We start from the raw sequence: 20,212 nt of genomic DNA on the forward strand, positions 1-20,212 counted from the left end.
TTGGTCTCACGAATGCCATCAACCAGCGGAAACTGAGATCAAAACAGTAGCGTGGACAACTACCGTATTTACAAATTACAGAAGGGGGAAAAAGGGTCGAATATGGGTTTGGAGAAGATGAGAACAGGCTCTGCATGTTGAAATATCTAGTTGCTGAGAAGTCTGATGAATGGATAGTAATGCTGCAGCTATTTGAACTGAAGCACTTTCACTGTCGAGGCTGGTGCTGTATGGGAATCCTCTCAAGCTCCAATATAAATGCTTCAATTGCTGGTAGTGTCAGACGGCTTGCGACGCTTAGAATGCAGCGAAGCCTGGTGGACGAAAGGTCGTTGAGAGCTGGTGGCGCTAGCCCGGTTTGTCGAGCTTTTCTGGCTGGACTCTGATTGGCTGAATGAGCTGGTTGATGGAGACGCACCATTTGCGCGCAGACAGACTCAGAGTTGATGTCAAATATGCTGCAGACACTCGGCCATTGATCCGCACGTGTGTTGCAAGTGGTTGGCATGTACAGTTGTGAAGAAAAGCGATGGGGCGCTTTTTTGATCCTGCGCAGAGTTCGCGCCGGCCGGCAGGACCCGCTGGCGTGACCTATTTTCCAAAACCTCCACTATCTGCGCGCCCTCTCGTCACAATACTCAGACAGCTGCAAGCAACCACCACCCGATCAATTGGACCACCGCGGTGAGCCCAACGGCCGTCTACCCACCCTCGCCTTTCAATCTCGTCAGACTCTCCACTCCAACCTCGCCCACAATGCTGCGCTCCTCCGTCGCCAGGGCCGCCGGCTCTGCTCCCTCGGTCGCCCGTCAATCCATTCGCGCGCCCATGCTCTCCGGTTTCCAGCAATGCCGCCAGGCCCATGCCATCTCCAACCCGACCCTGGCCGATATTGAGAAGCGATGGGAGGCCATGCCCCCCCAGGAGCAGGCCGACCTGTGGATGGCTCTGAGGGACCGCATGAAGGTCGACTGGAAGGAGATGACTTTGGCGGAGAAGAAGGCTGGTACGTTCAATCTCAGAGCGTGTCGGAGGTTTTGAGCTGTGCTTGATGATGGTTGCTGCGATGCGACGCAAAGGCTGTCGCCGGACGTGCCAACGCTCTCCTATACCGAACCAAAGCGCAAAGCTGATCAACTCATCACAGCCTACTGGATTTCCTTTGGTCCTCACGGCCCCCGCGCTCTTCCCCCGCCTGGCGAAGGCAAGAAGATCTTCCTTTACACCATGATTGGCTGCGGTGTCTCGTTTGCACTGTTCGCTACCGCCCGTATCTTCGCTGGCCCTGCGCCCCCGACCATGACCAAGGAGTACCAGGAGGCCTCCGAGGAGTTCCTCAAGGTAAGCATACAAGCTTGGAATTGCAGTTGTGGGCTAGTAACTAACGCATTGGACCACAGAACCAAGGATCCGAGCCCATTACCGGCTACCCTGGCATGCTCGTCCAGAGCAAGCCTGGCAAGAAGGACAGCTAGGTTACTCTCCACGGTGTCCCCTAAGGCCTTTGAGGGATTCTGGAAGAGTTTCTTCGAGCTTTCTTCTGTTTTCTGTGATGGTGCTATCGCAATCTGAAGCGTATCTCGTTGGTCAATGGCCCGTTTACCACACTCCTGCACGGCGCCAAGTTTACTCAAGAGGGTCCGTCTGCTGCTGTACAGAAAATAGAAGGGACAAACACTGCTATTCACATCTTTTCAACTATGCGCCAAAAGCTCCCCCATCTTTGGTCGTTGGTAGAATGCAATCCTCTTCTTTTGATGCCGATGATGCCGATACCTTGGTGTGACATCATATAGCTCCCTAGCTCAAGCCAAGACTTTGACATGGTCTCTTCATACCTGCCCAAGTGCCAGTGAACCAGTGTCTCCCGTACAGTGACTCTGGTCCTGCATTCAAATTGCTCTGGGAGCTCGGCGAATCCGGTCCACTGCTTAGTCACGGCGCTTCTGGCTCCTGCATCTGCGTCTGCAGCCCTACGGCGCCGTTTCGGATCCATGCCATCCTTGGCTGCTTTTTCGACACTGCGTCACATCTCTTTCCGCATCACACCATGTCTACGAATGCTCTGTCTGAGCTATTATTCTAATAACCACATTACCAACACTGGACCATGCTTGAATCTCAGCTTCCTGGTTCCCTACTTCTGACCTTCTGGCTCGACACACCTCGATCAGCACTGCAATGCCCCAACGTCAGCTTCAACAAACGCGTCGTTACGGAACCCAAGTGCCAATTTGCATTGCCTGACTAGCGAACACGGCCAGAGCACGTCCTTTGATGCGCGCTTGACGCGTCGCAAACTCCGCATCGGACCTGGAAACATCGGAACCCCAGCAACGACGAACGCTTCTCACGCGAGTCTCACTATTGAATTAGACTATACAACGACATATTTCTCAGCCCAGAATGAGCTCACAGGATGGCGAGGATCTTATTGGCAGCAGAGTGGTCCGGCCGAGGCGACACTTGAGCCTGAAGTCCAGGTCGATGCCACCTCCTTCCTCCAGAGAAGAAAACGGGGACATTATCGGAACCGGGAACTCGCGGGCTGCGGCTCCCACAAATCAAGAGCTGGACCAGAAATCAGTGTTGGCGTCGCCGCGGAAGATCATTACCAACAACGTCGCGGGTGATGAGGGAGACATCATTGGTAGAAGATTTGTGCCCAAGGAGCACTGGGATGAAACCAATATCTTGAGGTCGAAATGGGCACCACCCGCGCCATCACCTCGGATCTCACCAACAAAAAGTGGCACCTCAACGCCTACGAATGCTCCCAACGGCATCGTTCCAGCACTTGGCACCGAACGTATCGGCCAGAGGGAGGCTCAGCCGAAGATCTCAACTCTACGGGAGCTCGAGCTCGAGCGCATCAGGAAGCTCATAACGCGCGTTTCTTGGAAGTCGCGGCTTTTGCTCCAGTCTCAGTATCTGGCCCTCTCCATGCCTATACCCGACCCTGAGCATCGATCCTCGTACCTGAATCCCACGACGATGTTCAAACTGGACTTTTTCGAATTCTACGTCCTCCTCGAGCGTACATTGGTGCAACTTCTCGCTTTTTTCCGCATATCGGTTCCGAAGAACAAGTCCGAAGACAGTCGTACGAATGCTCATGGTGCGTCCAGCCACAGCTTTCATGCAAACGTGCTCGCCGCTCTCGACCGGAAAGACAATCCTTTGCGGGACATTCTCGGCGCCGGCGATGTGCGGCAGCATTTGGAGACGGCAAAAGCTTTCCGCAATCGTTGGAAGGACGCAGACGACGACTCGAGCTACACCGATGGACAAGCATGGAGGGAGGAGATTATGAAGCTCTCCCTGGATCACATGGTGGATGGCTTCATGGGGGCATTGGAGCGGAGCTATCTGCGGTGCGAAGAGGAAGAGATTGGTGCGGCAGAGGGAAGTTCCTCTGGTGTCGACGTTGGACTTGGTGAGCCTGCTGGAGTGGACCATTTTGAACATGATACCATGGACATGGACGACGCGCCTTGGGAGGCGGTTGAAGATGCCATGGAGTGGGAGGTCGAATGACGAGCAGCATTCAGGAGCATCTACTGGGGATTTGGTAAGCATTTTGGCATCTGGCGTTGTATACCCCATCCTGTTGCTGTGCTCTATCGGTTGGATCAGAAGCCGGAAACTGGATTTTCTCTGAAATATCAACTTCAAAGCGAACCAACTGGACTGCTGCCAGTGCTCATCCCGGTTCTCCTTGTTTTCAAACTATGAGAGACTATCACTTGAATGGTTTGTCTACCTTCTCGGTAAGACGAATGCTCGCTGTGTTCTTCAAATGTGCCATGGATTCTAGGAGACTGTGGATTGCCTTCGACTAAGGCTTGGTCGCAAGCTGGGGCATACGCAATCATGACTGCTCCTGTTTCTTCCACGTGAGGAAGTCCGACTTTTCTCTGGGCCTCTAGCCGCGAAGACGTCGAACAGCTCCTGCCGGTCATCATCGCCCAGGTCGTGTGCTTCCCGCCTTTCACTATTTAATGGTGTGGATGCGCCCTATTCCCCACACGCTCCTTGGCCAAAGCTCTTCCCAAAATGGCGCAAGTCACGAAGCAAGTACAGAAAGCAGTTGCTTATGATCACAAAATACCTCAGAGCACACGAACAGTAAGATACATCCTTTACCCTGCAGTTACTTTACCGATACAATGTACATACAACAGACAACCCGCTTGAGACATGCTGCGCCCTCTGGACTTTGTGCTTACCCGCCACTCACCCACATCCCGGGTACATTAGGTACGTGTCTCGGTGGTGGTCTACCGAAGCAAGATCAGCACCGCTCCCTCAGACAGATGCTGTGTTACCACCAATCTCTCCCACGCTGTCCGACGCCAGATCAAAAGGGCAGAGATGAACGCAGCTTTTGCTCTCGGTCACCGCCAACCCATCTCTCCAATCTCTCAATTCAAACAATGGGCATTCACCAAAAACACCAGCCCGCCACCTTGCATGCTGCCGAGAATGCCTCCCGAATCTCCCTCAACAAGGGCGGCCGTGGCAGCAGGCGCGGGAACAATCGGGATTCCTCACAGCGCATTCTGGCCTACGAGAGCAACCCCATCTCCTGTTTCTGCCGGTGCTCCTTGTTGTCTCCAAAACCATCAGGCTGAAATTTGAACCGAGCTCTTCCAAGAACTCCCGACCAGACGTCGCGTGCGCGTCCCGAGAATTCTTCGATTAGCCTGATGTGAGACGTGATAGCCTGTAGCGTCGCTTGCCGTAGCCGAGGGACAACGACGCCGTTGCGGGATGGCTGGTTGATGCACTGCATGTCGTTCTTCACATCCCGCATACGCAAGCAGCGCAGCAGCAGTGAGTGTCGTTGGAGCACGCATCAACATCGTCGTCGTGGTCGGTAACCGACCCGGGGGTGCCCGGCAGGCTCTCGCGGACACGGCAGACGACGCGGCGCGTCGCTCCGACTTTCCCTTTGGCCTGCACGACGGGCTGGTACAGAAACTCCACTGGCAACGTCTTTTTCTGGCCGTTTCGTTACCAGGTTTACAGTGCGATCGACGCGGGCTGGAGGGGCTCTGCTCTGCATTATTTTTTGTTGGACGCTCATTTGACGGCCTGACGGTGCTGGCTGCAGTGCAAATCCGCTGATCACTGTTTACCGTTTGTCCCTGGTTTCTGTCACTCCGCCACTACTGCGGCTCTCAACAACATCATTGATCAACAACGGATGATGATGGCGACGATGGAGACGAGGAGGCAACACTTGTCCCTGACGATGAGCAATTGTGGCAAAGGTATGGTCATGTTCGGCAATTGAGCACCCAGCTCTTTGCTCCTTGTGTTTGGTCTAGGACCTGCGGCTTTGCTACCACTGAAAAATCGATTATCCCTCTCACTCTTCCACTCTCCGTTCAGAAAAAAGGTGCTGGTATGGTGAGCTTAGGCTGCAGAATTCTCGACAGGTCTAACCGCTTTCCTTGATTGATGAGTCTGGGAAGGCATGTGTTGACTGGCATCTGCCGCCATCAAACGAAATCCCGGAGGCGTACGGTTGATTGCTCTTTCCTCTCCAGCAAGTTACAAGTCTTTTGTTTCCATTTCTACGAGGGCCGATGAAACCTCCTGGCTTGTTCTCATGTGTAGTGTGAGGCCTCAATCGTTTCCGTGTCTTAGGCAGAATGCCCCTCGCCAACCATTACTTTTTTCATGTCACTGCTCGCTTCAAGGAGAGGCAAAAGCAAGGAAGCAAGAGGACTCCTATCCGACATAGCTTTGACAGCTGCTGGCCAGCTGGCTTCACATCCCAGCCTTGCCTCCGGGTTGCTGCTCTGATGGCCGTGCACATCAACAACGCCCCACAAAACGCAAGCACAGACAAGCAAAACAAAATCGCAAAACGTACAACAGCCGGGATTCGCTGCTGGTCACCCACGCAACTACTAATCGGCCGCAAGGTAGCTTATCTATGGAAGAGCGGACGGGGTTCCGAGTTCTCTACCTGCTATGGTCGTACGTGGAAGGGCAGGTGAAGAAATTGGACTATGACCTGTAGCAGCCTCCAAGGCCTGAGATCTGTCAAGTTTTCTTACTTCTTGCATGCCCTTATTTGCTCGAATACGTATGAATACGATGGTATCTTGCTTCTCAAAATTCTTTGCGCTATTGCCGGCGTTGTGGTGGGGAGAAATGCGCATGTCTGGGGACCGCAAGTTTCGCGATACTGGCCATGAATTCATCTACACAAGCCCAAATCAGAAAAAGTAGTAGCCGCAACCGGAAGCGCCACTGATCAATTCTTAAACACAGCTCACAATCATTGAGTCTCTCGTCAAAGCCCTAGAGCTGAGCCACAATATCGCAATGGCTTTGCAAATTTTATTTGATCATAGAAAAGAGAGACTACGGCAATCGATTCAATTTTTAGCAAAAGTTTCTGAAGCAAACGCGAGACGAGCAAAAATTGTACTCGTCTATGAATCTTTTACTCCTCACATCGATCATGTTGCGGAGCAGGCAGCCGATACCTCCCCACATTATGCTGTTATGTCCGGACTCTGTGGTGCATAGGTAAAGAGTCCCGACGCAACCATAGCAACGCATACTTGATGGAACCGGGAAACGAGACAGCAAAGAGACAGCGAGGACGAAGAGCTGCGGCACTCTAGGTCATGTCCACACTTTAGGAACAGGCATGCTGCAGGTAAATGAATTCATTACTACCTACGCTTTCTTGTCACGCTAATGAACTGATCATATTGAACTACTCTGGCGCAGCATACAGACGGATACAAGCAGAAGTCCCAAAGTTGAAAAAACAAATTACATTTTAATGATTATTGCGCCGTCATGATGATCCATCTTCGTCGTCAAATCGGGAGCAGGGCCAGCGCAAGCAAACAGTAGTACCCAGACCCACTGTGCTTGCCTGCCCCATTTTCTCCTACTCGCTTGCTACCTTACACTTAACAAATGGACAGTGACATGTGCATCATGGAAAGACTCCCTAGCCCAAAGAGTGGAAGACCGGAGAAATCATGCAAAGTGAAAAAGAGAGTGACTATCTGGGGCAGCGGGGTAGCTAACTAACGCCATTTTTGGTGTCTACACGGGATTTTGAATCATGCATGATGGCCTTTCCGTTTGAAGAGCATATTCCAGCGCCTTCAGCTCGATCGACCATCTAATCCATCCTACCCGTTCATCCCGTCCCTGGGCAGTCGTCAAGCCCAATGATTTCTCCTGCACCCTTTTGTTCACCTGTCATTTCAAAAGGCCTTGGAATGCAGACCAGGAAAAGGGTATACTGCGATGAACTGAGGAGAGGTCAAAAACAGTTAACGTCCGGCCAACGCCTTCAACTCCTGCGCTCTCTTGTTCAAAGCAGCGATCCTGCGGAGCGCCGGGCTGTGCGGCTCGGACTCGGCAATCTGCATGTAAGCGCCCTGCAGCCTCGTAGAGAGGACGTCCATGATCTTGGGCGCCACATCCATGATGTCGGGGTCGCTGGGGTTGATGCAAGAGAAGACGGTCTCGAGCCACATAAGACGCTCCAGGATGTTCTTGTCGAGAGAGGATGTAACGGCAGCGGAAACGGAGAGCGCGACAAGCGGACTCAGATTCATGACGTACGCGGGGTTGCAGCGGACGAAGAGGTCGTCGAAGAGCTGCGCTTGACGTGGAGAGTGAAGCCACTAGAACTGTGTTAGACACGACAAACGTGTTTGAGGAATACTGGACTCACCATGATTGTGCCTTCCTCATATTCACCCCGACTCATGTGCTGTGTAATCTCATCAAGCTCCCGCTCCTCCTCAGTCTTCTGGACTGGCACGACGGTCTGAGAGCCAACAGTCGAAGGCGCCGACTGCTGGGGATAAGCCTCTGCCTGGCCGACTTGCTTCTGGAGGTTGCGAACCTCCGCCTGAAAGTTGGCTTGCGCAGAAGACATGTTGTGAACCGTCTCAGCCAATTCAGACACAAGGCCGGTCAGCCTGTCAATCTTGGCAGCGTCTTGCTGGCGCTGGTACTCGGCCTGACGAAGCTGTTCAGCGAACCGACGCTCCATATCTCCGCTGACCTGTTGAGCAGTGTTGGTGGTGAGATTGGCCACAAGGTTGTTGACAGTCATAGACAGATGCTGCTCAATTTGTCCAGTAATTTTGTGGGAGACGAGGTCGGAGATGAGGCGCAGAGTCTCAGGATCCTTCATGGCCATATTGATCGCGTCAGGGAAAGACTGCTTGAATTCGCGCGGAACCGTAGTAGATACGGTCTGGGCGAGGATCTCAGTAAGGCGGCGCTCAAGTGTCGCACCGACAAAGTCATTGAGCGCGGGAAGAACACTCTGCTGAATGTTGTGCGTCATGATACGGGAGAGCGTCTTTTCCACGTTCTCAGTCAACGTACTGGAGACCAGACGCAGAACGGCGTCAAGGTTCGCCGCATTGGCTGCTTCCTGGACGCGCCTGTCGTTGTCAAGGCGGCGATGAAGACTCTCCAGCTCCGTTGAGAATTTGGCCGAGATACCCTCCTCAATCTTCTTTACCAGGTCCGGATCGATCGAACTGCTAGCCGTGGCAGCTGGAGCAGAAGGAGCCTGGTTGAGCAACTTGAGTGCCCAAGCTGGCATCTCCTCCACAGACTTCTGCGACTCGATGGGCGGAGGAGTCTTTGCACGCTGAGCAACGTTGGCGTATGATCCCAGAACAGTGATTGGCTTGGACGAGCTCGCGGGCGGGGCTGGAGTCTCCACAGCAGGCGCCGCGGCCTTCTTCTTCTTCTTCTTGTCCTTGTCGCCGTTGATGATCGCAGCTCTTTCAGCGTCCTGCTTGTTTTCAACTCGCTCGAGTGTGGTTGCAATCATGGACGCCGTCTCCGGTGTCTGCGACGTTGCCCGAGACCTGTTGACAGGGTCTCTCTTCGCAACCTCCTTTGGCGCTGGCCGGACTGTACGGGCACTTGTTGTGCTTTGAGACATCGGCTCTCCATTGGCAGAGGATTCGGTTGTGCTGGGAGCTGCCTCGCTGGCGGCAAGCACGCGAATCTCGCTCAGGCTGATACTTCCATTCGCAGTAGCATCAACCGGACACAGGACCTTGCTTTCCTTGCTCCAGCCCAGATCCTCCTTCTTGATGCCGATGCAAGTGACACCCTTCGAGTGCATGATGTAGAGCTCAAAGAGGGGCGCTTCATCGGGAGCGAAGCTTTCAGGCGACGCGGCAGGCTCCTGGAGCATCTCCAAACTACGGAGCTGACCCTTGGAGGCGAAGGAGAATTCACGAATGCCACTCATAATAGCAGTCGACTCGGGCTTGGGAAGCTCGGGGTCCTTCTCAACAAGGCGCTGAATGTACTTGGCCTGTGACATGGGAGGAAGGTTGTACCGCGGAGCGGACAGGTGGATGAAGTAGATGGAGTTCCTGGTCGGGTGTCCGACAGCCAAAATTCCAGTCTTCGGGTGGTAGGCGATGCTACAAATGGCATCCGACTCATTCTCGTGGGGGAAGTTGATTTCCTGAACCGGCTTGCCCAGGCCAATGTCCCAGAGCTGAAGAGTGTGGTTCTGTTTCAAACCCACGAGAAGGTATCTAAGCGCGGTGCCCTTAACACACGGGCGCTCCTTGTCTAGGAAGTAGACCGACGTTGGCCAAGACTTGTCACCTGAAGCGACAGTGTTGAGCTGCAACATTGGGGTGCGGACTTCCCTAGCTGGCAAGCGGCCAGCCTGGTCACCGTCGGCAGTATCCTGAGTGAGCTCGCGAATGTCCCAGAACCGGAGCCGACCCGCCTTATCGAGGGAAGCAATGACAGTGTCGCACTCGCTGAATGCAAAGTCCTTGCCAGCCTTGCCAGTGATGATTCTGAAGGAGCGGTCGTCGAGGTACTTCTCGCTGTTGCAAGTACGCGTCTTTGGGTCCGTGTACTCGGTCTGCTTCGCGACGTTGGGGAAGACGATGAAGATGGATTTGCCGCGACCGATTCCCAAGAATTCCGGGTGACGAGAACTCTTCTTGGCGCGCGTCTTAAGCTGGCCACCGGACGTGTTGTCGTCTTGGGCTGGGACCGGGGGGAAGATGAAGCCCTTGGTCTCCAGCGCCTCGTCGTTGAAGGTGTCCGAGCCTGACTGGCACTCGACTCTGGCCCAGAACACAGTTCCATCGACGCCAGTGGCGAGGATGCTTTCGGAAGCCTGAGCCTGCTGGTTCGGCGGGCCCGTACAGATCTGCAGGTTGAAAATGCGCTCCTTCGTGTTGTTGAAGACTTGCTTGTACTTGCCATTGTCCTGGCGAATAAGGCGGAATCCACCATTCTTCGACATGGCGTAGGCAATGAAGAACTTGGAAACAGCGACGAGGTTGCGGTCGATCTGGTCAAACTCCTTCTTGAGACGAGCAATGTCCATGATGTTTGTCTGACGAATTGGAACCGGCGGATCACGCAACTTCTTGATCTCAATCGAGACGAAAGGCCTCATTGGGAAGTTGTAGACAGGAACGGCATCGTCTTTTCCAGGGCTGTCCTCAGCGCTCTCCCAGCTGTCGGCAACCTGCTCCTGAGCCACGTCTTCAACGACGTCTTCGACGGCCTTGGCCAATGCCTTTGGCATGCTCGCTTCGAACTCGCGGCGTGCTTCTTTATCCTCCAATTGACCCTTTGCATCAGCAGCGACGTCGCGGACGGCCCTTTCCAGCTCCTTCTTGTCCAAAGGTGCCGGTGCGTTTTCACGACCAGCTTCCTTGTCAAGCAATGCCATCGCCTCGATAACCTGCCTGTCAACCTTCTCGCCAACTTCGGCAACAGCCTCAGCAACGGTTTCAGGTGCATGAGGTTCGTTGACCGGGCTAGGCGAGCCGGTAGCAGAGAGCTTCCTCGACTTTGACGCTGGAGCCGGTGTAGCAGAAGGTGTATCGCGGCCGTGCTTCAAAATCTCAACCTTTGGCGTGTTTGTACCGGATCGGTTGTCGGGCCTGGGCGCGGGGGTGCGGTTGCGAGGCGAAGAGGCCGAGAGCTGCTCGAATGGGTTGACGTAGGTGAACAGCGTGTTCTTGGGGACAAAGGCAGTCGATTGAGGCTTGTCGCCAGCGGGCGAGGATGAACCTTGGGTACCCGTCTTTTCAGACTCAAGTTTGGTGTTGGCAAGGTTCTGGGTGAGGTCTTCGACCTTGGTCTCCGGTACATCTTTTCCAATGGACAGCGGAGAGTGAGAAGAGCCACCTTGAGGCGGCTTCGGGTGATTGAGAAGCCTCAAAAGGAGCTCCTGAGGGTTTTCCGACTGAGATTCGATCGGCTTGGTGGGAGCTGGCGAAGCAATGGGTGGCGACTGCGTGGACGCGCCAGATGGCTTGCGCATGAACGAAGCCACCAAGTCCGACGCCGAGATGGCCCGCTCATGTGGACCTGCCAGAGCCTGTGGCAGCGTGTTCGACGACGGGCGACGGTCGTTCGGATTGTCCTGGCCCGAAGGCGATGAGGCGCTTGCCTGATTGAACTTGAGCAAGTTCAGAAGACTGACGGTGCGGTCGGCGTTGCCCGTTTCAGCGGCCGGAGTGTTCATGGCCGAGGTGTTCGGGCTCATGATGGCCGATGGATGATGAGGTTGAGGTCCTCCAGGCTGAGGGCTGTAGATGGGGGAAGAGATGGTTGGCTGTCGATTGAGGCTGCTGCTTGGGTTGGCAGCAGAGGTGGAGGCGCCGGGCGAGTTTGCAGAGTTTGACGGGCTCTGCAGCCGAGCAAAGAGCTCCTGCAGGTCCGACATGATGGCAGGTCTCACGCCAATGTGGCAGAGAGAGAGCCAAAGTCGATTTTGGTAGGAGCAAGGAACGGGAGAGGTGTAGTGTGAAGCTATGATGATGATGATGTCCAACACACGACGGAAGATTCGCCGCAGCGGCAATGTACCGAAGCTCCCCCGGCCCTTCTCTCGCAGCTGTGCCGACTGCCCGGTTCACTTTCACTCTGCTGAGGCAAACACAAGTCTACGGCTGCATCCTTTCTGGAAACCCGCATGCGTCTGCATGCTTTCTGTCTTGCCAGCTATCAATCATTGAGACACAGCAAGTCTCAGGTCTTGGAGGATATCAATTGCTTCCCACCCGGACTCTGTCGACTGGATTCTCCACAGTAAACCCTAGAACCCTGGCTGCACCCTGTCAATCTCAAAGGAGTCTGACTGCTCCCTGTCCCAAGAAATGCCTACTCGCGTTCCCTGTGCTTCATCAAGGTGGTGATATTTCCACCTTCAATGTTCTAACCATTCTAGAACTCCTTGGACTTTGCCATTTCGTCTTTGATCATTCCGTTCCTCTGGCAGTCATTGTAGGGAGCAAACGACGGCGTGTTTTCCAACTTGTTTCTTTGATTGATTTTGTTTCTACGCGAAGGAGACTTCATAATTTGCCATTTTGATTGGCCTTCACATCTTCCTGCTACTCCCTAAATTCCGATGCGCGGGATTGTTTTGCCAGAGACTAGCTGACGCTGTTTCGTCCACCCCAAGCCGGACGCAGCCATTGAGCCCAGCAGTGGTATCTTGCCGCACCAAAACCCCAAATCACCGAAACTGTACAACTCTCGTGCCGATGCTTCCCAGCAGTTTAGTCCTGCCATTCTCGGGACCTTTGACTTCCTCCACAAACCGGAGGCACGTCACATGTGGCTGGTTTGGATACTTGAAACCCTTCCACACGGTCGCTTTGGTGTTGAAATGGCGAAGCTTTGCGCCATCCTTGATCGAATAGAGTTGCACTCCTCCCTTTTGTGCGGCGGCGACGATTCCAGATTCACGGTGGACGTCGAGGCCGGCTGAGGTGGTAACCTCGTTCGCGTAGTCGAAGCGGAAAACGGACTTCGAGTTTTCTTTCTTTTTGTATGGGCCCGCCATTCTCAGGTCGTACAGATTCATGTTGCTCTTGAGACCTGCCACGACAAGGCCCGAGTCGAAGTCGGCGCGACGAATCTGTATCACAGAAGAAGGATGGCCAAGGCGCAAGGTTGAGCCCTTGGTTCTGTTGTCGTATAGCACAATGTGTCCCGAACGAAACCCAGCAGAAAGGATGTTTGGCGAGAGCCACTCGACTGACAATGCATCATCCGGCCTATCTTTGTTCTTGCCGCGAACCGCAGAGAAGACGCTGTAATGCGGACCATCCGGGTTGTTCTCGATATTGACAACTAAGAAATGTCAGGTCCCAGCCTCTTTTGATCATGCGTGCACAATATCTTCACCTCCTTTGCCAGTACCAATACTGAAGATGTCTTTTTCCGAGATGAAGCGATTAACGGTGCCCGACCACATCGTATCGGGTTCGTGGGGACCCAAGATCACACTCCAGTCGAAATAGTCCTGAGCTCCATGCTGCGATGGCAGATGGAGATTCAATGATGAGAGATGGATTTCAGCACTGCTGCTGGCACCCAAGGTTGTGTACATGAGGGTCCGATTTGGCCCAATGTTGACGGACGTAACGTCGGAATTCGTAGGTTGGTGGATTCTCCGGTGCCATGAAGGGATGCTTCTCAGGTTCTTAAATCCACGATGAATTGCTTCGCCTTCAAGAAGATTCGGGTACGGGTCGACGAATGTGCTGGTGAGACATGTATTGGGACCAGAGAGGCCAGCAACCAACGTCAGACCCAGGGCATCGTAATCGAAGCTTCTGATTGTGTTGTCTGCGTAGACATACCGATGCCAGTAATCGTGGATCTCAAGGAAGGCGCTTGGCTTCAAAATACTGGCAAGTGCTTTGGCTCGAGCATTTGGATCAGAACGGAGTCCTTGTTCTCTTGTCAAGGTCCATGAGTTGACATTGGTAAGCATGGGAGAACGCTTCAGAGTCTGTGCCTCCCGCTGTATTTTCTCAAATTCTTCTCGTTTGCGTTTCTATGACCAGTAAGTGGTTGATCCAGAAAGCGTCTTTCATAGCGCACCTTTGAAAGCATCTCTTGCTGATTGACGGCATCTTGAGAATATTTTGAGCCTGGGGGCGCAAGATGATTCTTTTGAATCTTGAAGTATTTCTTCTTCTCGGGGTCTAGACATTTTATTATCCACCTTGAGATTGTAAGGAGAGCGATCAAGTCTTACCGTAGTAGAACCCCGGAATAGCTGGAGGGTCTGGCATTGTTGACCCAAGAGCCTCAGCACCGACTGCAACTGCTAATCACCGTTCTGCTTCTCCCCCAACCTCGGGATACAGAGAGAAGACTCTTGCGACTCTCATCGCCTGTTGGCGCAGATATTGAATGCTCCCGATGGTTTTGTGAAGAGAGGGATGAGTGGACGCATTTGTGCAATCGAAACCCATGCATCTCAACGACTGGCCCATGCAATATTCAAGGTCCGTGCGCTTATCGATACGAATTTGCCTCACCCCGATAATTCGATGACGCAGCCGGAGCAACAACATTATATCCGGTGGAGGAGACCACAGCATGACCTTCTTGTACTTCTCCCCATATACCACCCGACAAATATTTCTTGAAATTGTTGCTCATCGACCTCCTTGATCAGCGCCAAACGAGAAAACGACCTCAGAACAACTCCGCCATCAACTGAAAACTCGCCGCCGTATATGCTGTCGCTCTCGCGGCAACTCCGCCCCTCTCAGATTCCCCGCATGCGACTTGCGCAAATGGCGAACCACATCAGCACGAGTGGCAATGCCAATGGCGGTGGAAATGGTGCCTCGTCGGGGTTTAGCCTTCGCGACCTCCCCAAGTCCAACGTTTTTACGTCCAAACTTCCGCCGGATCCCACCTTTCCCACGCCGCGCGATTCCCACAATGCGCCCCGAGAGACCCTTGGCCCGCGCATGGTCAAAGGCGCCTTGTACACCTACGTGCGGCCGGAGCCGACGCTGTCGCCCGAGCTGCTGGGTGTCAGCGAGCGAGCGATGAAAGATCTTGCGATTAAGGATGGAGAGGAGCGCAGTGAAGAGTTTGCGAACGTGCTGGCAGGCAATGAGATCATATCCTGGGACGAAGAGACGGGAGAGGGCGTGTATCCATGGGCACAATGCTACGGAGGCTACCAATTTGGACAGTGGGCCGGCCAGCTTGGAGACGGAAGAGCCATTTCGTTGTTTGAGACGACGAATCCGGACACTGGTGTCCGCTACGAGCTGCAGCTCAAGGGCGCAGGATTGACTCCGTACAGCCGCTTTGCAGACGGCAAAGCGGTGCTGCGCTCGAGTATCCGCGAGTTTGTGGTTTCGGAGTACCTGAATGCCATCAACATCCCGACTACTCGTGCCCTGAGCCTGGTCCTCTGTCCCAAGTCACGCGTGCAAAGAGAAAGGCTTGAGCCAGGGGCAATCGTCGCGAGATTCGCACAGAGCTGGATCCGCCTTGGAACCTTTGATCTTTTGCGCGCTCGCAATGACAGAACGCTGCTCAGGGAGCTTGCGGAGTACGTTGCAGAGAATGTGTACAACGGCTGGGAGTCGCTTCCAGGCAAGTTGTCTTCGCCAGATTCTGCGGAAGTTCCGCGTGGTGTGGCGAAGGCGACCACAGAGGGTGAAGGTAAGGAAGCTGAAAACCGCTTCACACGTCTGTACCGGGAGATAGCGCGACGCAATGCTGTTACCGTCGCCGCATGGCAGGCGTACGGCTTCATGAACGGCGTGTTGAACACAGACAACACGTCGATCCTCGGACTCTCCATGGACTATGGGCCATTCGCCTTCATGGACAACTTCGACCCGGCATACACGCCGAACCACGATGACTTCTTGTTGCGCTACAGCTACCGCAACCAACCCACCATCATCTGGTGGAACCTGGTGCGACTGGGCGAAGCGCTGGGCGAGCAGATGGGCGCCGGGCCGTGGTGTGATGACGAGGAGTTTGCCAAAGAAGGAGTGCGCCAGGCGCGGGCGGATGAGCTGGTGCAGCGCGCTGAGCATCTCATCGAGCAAACTGGCGAAGAGTACAAGGCCGTCTTCATGGCCGAGTACAAGCGCTTGATGACTGCCCGCTTGGGTCTCAAGACGCACAAGCAGAGCGACTTTGACGACCTCTTCTCCGAGTGGCTGGACCTCATGGAGGCGCATGAGCTGGATTTCAACCAGTGCTTCCGTAAACTGAGTGTTGTCAAACTTGCGGAGACGGAGACCAAGGACCAGAGGAGGGAAGTCGCTGGCCGGTTCTTCCACGGCGACGGTGTGGCTGGTGGCGAAGAGGCTGCCAGAGACCGTGTCGCTGCATGGCTGGAGAAATGGAGGGCCCGCGTTCTGGAGGACTGGGGTGAAGGCAAGGATGAGGAGAGAGTCACGGCTATGAAGAGTGCCAACCCAAAGGTCAGTGTGATCTCCCCCTGATCCAATGATGTGGCGAAGACTAACGACATATAGTTCGTTCCAAAGGGCTGGATCTTGGACGAGTTGATTGAGCGCGTGGAGAAGAAGAACGAGCGCGACATCCTCAAGACTGTCATGAACATGTCGCTCAACCCCTTCAACGAGACGTGGGGCTTGAACGAAGAAGACGAGCAAAGGTTCTGTGGAGATGTGCCCAAGTACAGCCGGGCGATGCAGTGCAGCTGTAGTTCCTAGATCTGGGCTTGTTAGCGTACTCGAATGCTCCCTGTAGCTATCCTTTCAAAAGCTCAAACGTCCAAGTCTTTAGGGAGCAAGGTGTTTGATCAATCCCCCTATACATGTATCTTGACTTTCAACTCGCTGAATAACGAAGTCCGAGAATCTAACGACAAGGAGCGTTCGAGCACCCCACCCCGAAGTCGCCATTTCAGGAGGGCAATGGTGGTGATGGTACTGATTGAAGTGGCGGCACTGCCAATGCTGGTCTGGATGAAGCTTGTCAGTGCTGTTGCTGATCGATGAGGGCACGGGCAATGCGCGTCTGGAAAAATAGGGGCTGTGGTAGTGTTGGTACTGATAGCGGTTAGTGTCATTCATGTAGGTCTTGACGAAGGAGGGCTACGCAGATGAGCTCACTGATGACGAGGAAGTGTGGCCGATGCAGAACCTGACGCCATCGAACCTCAGGTGGGTGAGCCCACTGATGATGAGGACGTGTGAGTGATGTCGGGATCGATGCTTTCGAAGCTCAGCAGGTCAGAGATGAAGATGAAGAAAAAGAGGAGGTCGGAATAATTGAGAGTAATCCCCGCAAGGCAAAAGACCGTTGATGCTGCGAATCTGCATGTCGAAAACCATGCACATAGGGAGCATCCATGCCCCTTCAGCAAACAAGACCAGAAAGTATCAAAAAATAGTCTTAGTTGCATTCGCCTTGTAGTCGCCATTTCTTCTGCGACCCCCCATAGGGGCATCCAAGGACCTTGCGGCCACTTCGACCTGCACAACCAATTCTCAGTCCGTCACCTGCAACGCCCTGCTCTCGTGGCACGACAATGAGTGGGTGCGTCGATTTTTGCTATTCTATGCTCTCTGGCTTAATACAATTACTAACTTTGCTCAGAGTTACTCTCGCCGTGTCCTGGACCTGCTCCACTACGTCGCCAAGGTTGACGGCAAAGCTTGAATGCAAGGTTGAAACACCCAAAAGCGGCGCCGCCTGTGATGGGATTTCTTGCTGGTTCCTCAATTGAGTGCACCTTCAAGCAGAATAGCGAATCAATTACTCAGAGAAGCCAGTTCATATCATGTTTGTTTTATTAGTTGCACCGCGTAGTGGTGTGTGCTCTATGTCTATCCGTTCTAATCCGTAGCTCCATAGCCATGCTGTCCGATGCAATTGACATGCCTTTCGATTCAATTGCCATGCTTTTCGATTCAATTCATTCGTAATGCCCTGCACCAATTTCTCATGCACCACCTAGGCGTTGATGTTCTCAGCCACGCCCGTGTCCTTCTCAACAGACTCCTGTTCATCAGCCTCCCAGTTCCAACACAAGAACTTCCAGTTCAACTCGGCGGGCCTCCAGAAGAGGCCGTGTCCCAGGCCCTTGTCGTCCGCAGTCATGCCGCCTGACTTGGGCATGCGCCTCTTGAATACACAGCGGTTGAATCGAGAATGGAGGATGGCCATGGAGCACATGACGCACGGCTCATGGGTGAGGTAGATTTCGAGGTCGACGCACAGGTATCCGCCGGGCTCCATGTTGTCCAAATCGAAGACATGCGACTCGATTTCCGTGCGAGGCTCGACCGCAAACGTAGGAAAGACAGGAGTGGTTTCTTCTGGGCGCGGGAGCGACGTCGTCTTTGCCGAAGGAGGCTGCGACTTTGCGATGCGCAGTCTCTTGTCGCCCACCATGCCAATGGCGCGCATTACGGCGTGTGCCATGACGTTGCTCGAGCCAGCGCACTCTTTATCCGCCTTGCAGAGATCCGGATCGAGGCCACACCTGCGGCCATCGCCGGCAACAGCCACTAGCTTGGGTGCTTCTGTGGCTCTGCCATTGCCGTCGAGGCGCCTCTCAAGAATGACGCAGCCGACTTCTTCACCCATTTCGTTGTCGGCGGACTGCCTGGCAGCCTCTTCTGCGATGGCGAGCCATTCTCCCACCTTTGGCTCTATTTCCGCCGCAGCATACGCAACGCTTGGTGGATGAGGGCCGAACGGGTTGGCGTTTCGGTAGGCAACCGGCCAGTACTGCTTTGTCCAAGCCTCGGCCTGCTCCACCGAGATTGGAGCGAATGTAGGAACCGGAAGCTTGTTGATGATGAGCGGGAAAGGCTTCGGCGAGGAAGCGGCAAACGGCGGGGTAGCGTTCAGTAGATCCCAAAGCTCGGGCTGGGGGATGATGCTCGTAGGACCGACAAGCAGAATGCGAGTTTCGTCTGTACAATCCTTTGGGTCGATTCGGGTAGGTTCGAGGATTTTGAGCGCAGGCTCCGGCATGAAGGATGGTTCTATCACCCGACGCAGGTGCTGCAGCGCGGCTATGGGCTCGTGCGGGAGGGTTGCTCGAAGGACGCTGTTGCTTGTCAGCTTAAAGAAAAGCCGAAGATCATGGATGTGCCATACCGGACAACGGCGCTGGCAGCCCTAGCAGGAAGCTCTACGACGTAGACATCGACTGTCGCTGGCGTTAGCATTTCGTATCTGAGTGGTAGGGCATGGCGCTGTGTAACGCACGCGTCTCGTTGCTCGCGCGGATTTCGCTCTTGGTCTTGAGCGGCACGAGCTTGCCGGGGATGGGGTGGATGGCGAATTTGGCCAGGACGGCATCTTCGTTTTCGCCAGAGGAGAAGTGGTTTACGGTCATGACATCGTCGCTGGTGGAACGGGTTTGTCGAAGGCGGCGACGGCGGTTGGCCGAAGCGCGGGACGAGATGCGCGCCATCGAAAAAATTTGGCCAGGGCGCGATGCGCGACAGGGATTGTGTGGTACGCGAGGGGAAGACAAGGTCCAGGTTGAGTGTCTGCTTAAATCAACGACATGGCATGGCCTCGCAGTCTTCACCTCTGCCACTCTCCTTGATCAATGCTCTTTCTGCCTTTGGCTGTCGCTGCTGGCTGCACTGTTGGCCCGGGAAATGGCAAACTGCCAGCCAGCAACAAACACTCGACGCGCCTGCCTGCCTGCTCACCTCTGCTTTCCACATCGGGCAAGCCCGCCCATCCATGACGTCGGTCTTGCAAGATGAAATTTCCCCCAACAACATGAAGCGCGGTTAGAGTTCTTGTTCGTTTGTATCTTTCAGTGCCCATCATGTGGTGTAGCAAAGGCCCCACGCCAGCACATGAACTGCGCTGGCCGGGCGCGTTGTTCTGCAGCCACTCTCAGCGTCCCTGAATCGCTCCAACAGAGACCTCAGATAAAGACACACCGTAGCCGCCGCGTCAACTACTATCCATCGTGGTTGACGACCAAGTCTATTCGTGCCTGCCCAACACTCTATTTGCGGCCGGGGCGGGCCGCCGGATCCCTCCCGCCCACTAGGGCTCCTTGTGCCTGCTGCCTTTTTGTCGTGACCCAAACCAAGGCTTTACTCAACAATGCACATGCCTCACAACCTAAGTTGCGGGATGTTGGAGCCACTTCGAGAGGGGAGGGGCCATGATATTGTATGCTGCCCCAACAGTAGACGTAGTAGCCCCTCCCCGTCTGCCTAGGTACGTTGCAACACCGGTCCAAGTTGCCGCACACCGTCAAGTTATGATGGAGATTTTGATGGCATTACACAAGTCCCACGTTCTACTTTAGTGACATGACCATGCATAGCGAATCAATCGTTGCGCTTGCTGCGCTTTTAATCGCCCAACCACCATGTGGATCCAAGCGACGCGGCCTTTCAATCAA

The 20,212-nt window shown here is 54.3% G+C and overlaps 7 protein-coding genes across 7 annotated transcripts; 4 read left to right on the forward strand and 3 right to left on the reverse strand.

Moving 5' to 3' along the window:
* Window positions 1-587: 587 nt before the first annotated feature.
* Window positions 588-1,852, forward strand: BKA78DRAFT_303469 (cytochrome c oxidase subunit IV-domain-containing protein). The gene is made up of 3 exons (XM_066887543.1): window positions 588-1,006; window positions 1,148-1,341; window positions 1,401-1,852. The coding sequence occupies exons 1-3, from the start codon at window positions 757-759 to the stop codon at window positions 1,473-1,475; spliced, it is 519 nt and encodes a 172-aa protein (XP_066749777.1). The 5' UTR covers window positions 588-756; the 3' UTR covers window positions 1,476-1,852.
* Window positions 1,853-2,406: 554 nt separating this feature from the next.
* On the forward strand, window positions 2,407-3,537 carry BKA78DRAFT_291694 (uncharacterized protein; the record flags this gene model as incomplete). The annotated part of the gene is made up of 1 exon (XM_066885938.1): window positions 2,407-3,537. The coding sequence occupies one exon, from the start codon at window positions 2,407-2,409 to the stop codon at window positions 3,535-3,537; it is 1,131 nt and encodes a 376-aa protein (XP_066749778.1).
* Window positions 3,538-4,056: 519 nt separating this feature from the next.
* On the forward strand, window positions 4,057-4,641 carry BKA78DRAFT_291695 (uncharacterized protein; the record flags this gene model as incomplete). Its single annotated transcript, XM_066885939.1, has 3 exons — window positions 4,057-4,128; window positions 4,185-4,260; window positions 4,313-4,641. The coding sequence occupies 3 exons, from the start codon at window positions 4,057-4,059 to the stop codon at window positions 4,639-4,641; spliced, it is 477 nt and encodes a 158-aa protein (XP_066749779.1).
* Window positions 4,642-7,316: 2,675 nt separating this feature from the next.
* On the reverse strand, window positions 7,317-11,737 carry BKA78DRAFT_243681 (uncharacterized protein; the record flags this gene model as incomplete). Its single annotated transcript, XM_066883969.1, has 3 exons — window positions 7,317-7,673; window positions 7,724-10,823; window positions 10,863-11,737. 3 exons carry the CDS (start codon window positions 11,735-11,737, stop codon window positions 7,317-7,319), a joined length of 4,332 nt encoding a protein of 1,443 aa, XP_066749780.1.
* Window positions 11,738-12,459: 722 nt separating this feature from the next.
* On the reverse strand, window positions 12,460-14,267 carry BKA78DRAFT_19420 (uncharacterized protein). Its single transcript, XM_066883623.1, has 4 exons — window positions 14,066-14,267; window positions 13,909-14,012; window positions 13,207-13,861; window positions 12,460-13,152 (listed from the first exon to the last, which is right to left on the reverse strand). Exons 1-4 carry the CDS (start codon window positions 14,100-14,102, stop codon window positions 12,533-12,535), a joined length of 1,416 nt encoding a protein of 471 aa, XP_066749781.1. The 5' UTR covers window positions 14,103-14,267; the 3' UTR covers window positions 12,460-12,532.
* Window positions 14,268-14,612: 345 nt separating this feature from the next.
* BKA78DRAFT_244085 (uncharacterized protein) lies at window positions 14,613-16,532 on the forward strand (the record flags this gene model as incomplete). Its single annotated transcript, XM_066884001.1, has 2 exons — window positions 14,613-16,277; window positions 16,332-16,532. The coding sequence occupies 2 exons, from the start codon at window positions 14,613-14,615 to the stop codon at window positions 16,530-16,532; spliced, it is 1,866 nt and encodes a 621-aa protein (XP_066749782.1).
* A 1,246-nt stretch (window positions 16,533-17,778) lies between these two features.
* On the reverse strand, window positions 17,779-19,174 carry BKA78DRAFT_243941 (cytidine deaminase-like protein; the record flags this gene model as incomplete). Its single annotated transcript, XM_066883987.1, has 3 exons — window positions 17,779-18,883; window positions 18,934-18,985; window positions 19,045-19,174. The coding sequence occupies 3 exons, from the start codon at window positions 19,172-19,174 to the stop codon at window positions 17,779-17,781; spliced, it is 1,287 nt and encodes a 428-aa protein (XP_066749783.1).
* Window positions 19,175-20,212: the final 1,038 nt, after the last annotated feature.

The sequence above is a fragment of the Phyllosticta capitalensis genome, assembly GCF_038381095.1.
Source record: "Phyllosticta capitalensis strain CBS 128856 chromosome Unknown BKA78scaffold_1, whole genome shotgun sequence".
NCBI lineage: Eukaryota > Fungi > Ascomycota > Dothideomycetes > Botryosphaeriales > Phyllostictaceae > Phyllosticta > Phyllosticta capitalensis.

What these genes read in the sequence shown, in the direction of transcription:
- BKA78DRAFT_19420 (XM_066883623.1), bottom strand. Translation starts at nt 14,102, where the DNA reads ATGCCAGACCCTCCAGCTATTCCGGGGTTCTACTACG. An exon ending in AGCAAGAGATGCTTTCAAAG is followed by an intron (nt 13,862 to 13,908) that starts GTGCGCTATGAA and finishes TACTGGTCATAG; the next exon opens with AAACGCAAACGAGAAGAATT. An exon ending in TATTGGTACTGGCAAAGGAG is followed by an intron (nt 13,153 to 13,206) that starts GTGAAGATATTG and finishes GACATTTCTTAG; the next exon opens with TTGTCAATATCGAGAACAAC.
- BKA78DRAFT_303469 (XM_066887543.1), top strand. Translation starts at nt 757, where the DNA reads ATGCTGCGCTCCTCCGTCGCCAGGGCCGCCGGCTCTGCTCCCTCGGTC. An exon ending in TTTGGCGGAGAAGAAGGCTG is followed by an intron (nt 1,007 to 1,147) that starts GTACGTTCAATC and finishes AACTCATCACAG; the next exon opens with CCTACTGGATTTCCTTTGGT. An exon ending in CCTCCGAGGAGTTCCTCAAG is followed by an intron (nt 1,342 to 1,400) that starts GTAAGCATACAA and finishes ATTGGACCACAG; the next exon opens with AACCAAGGATCCGAGCCCAT.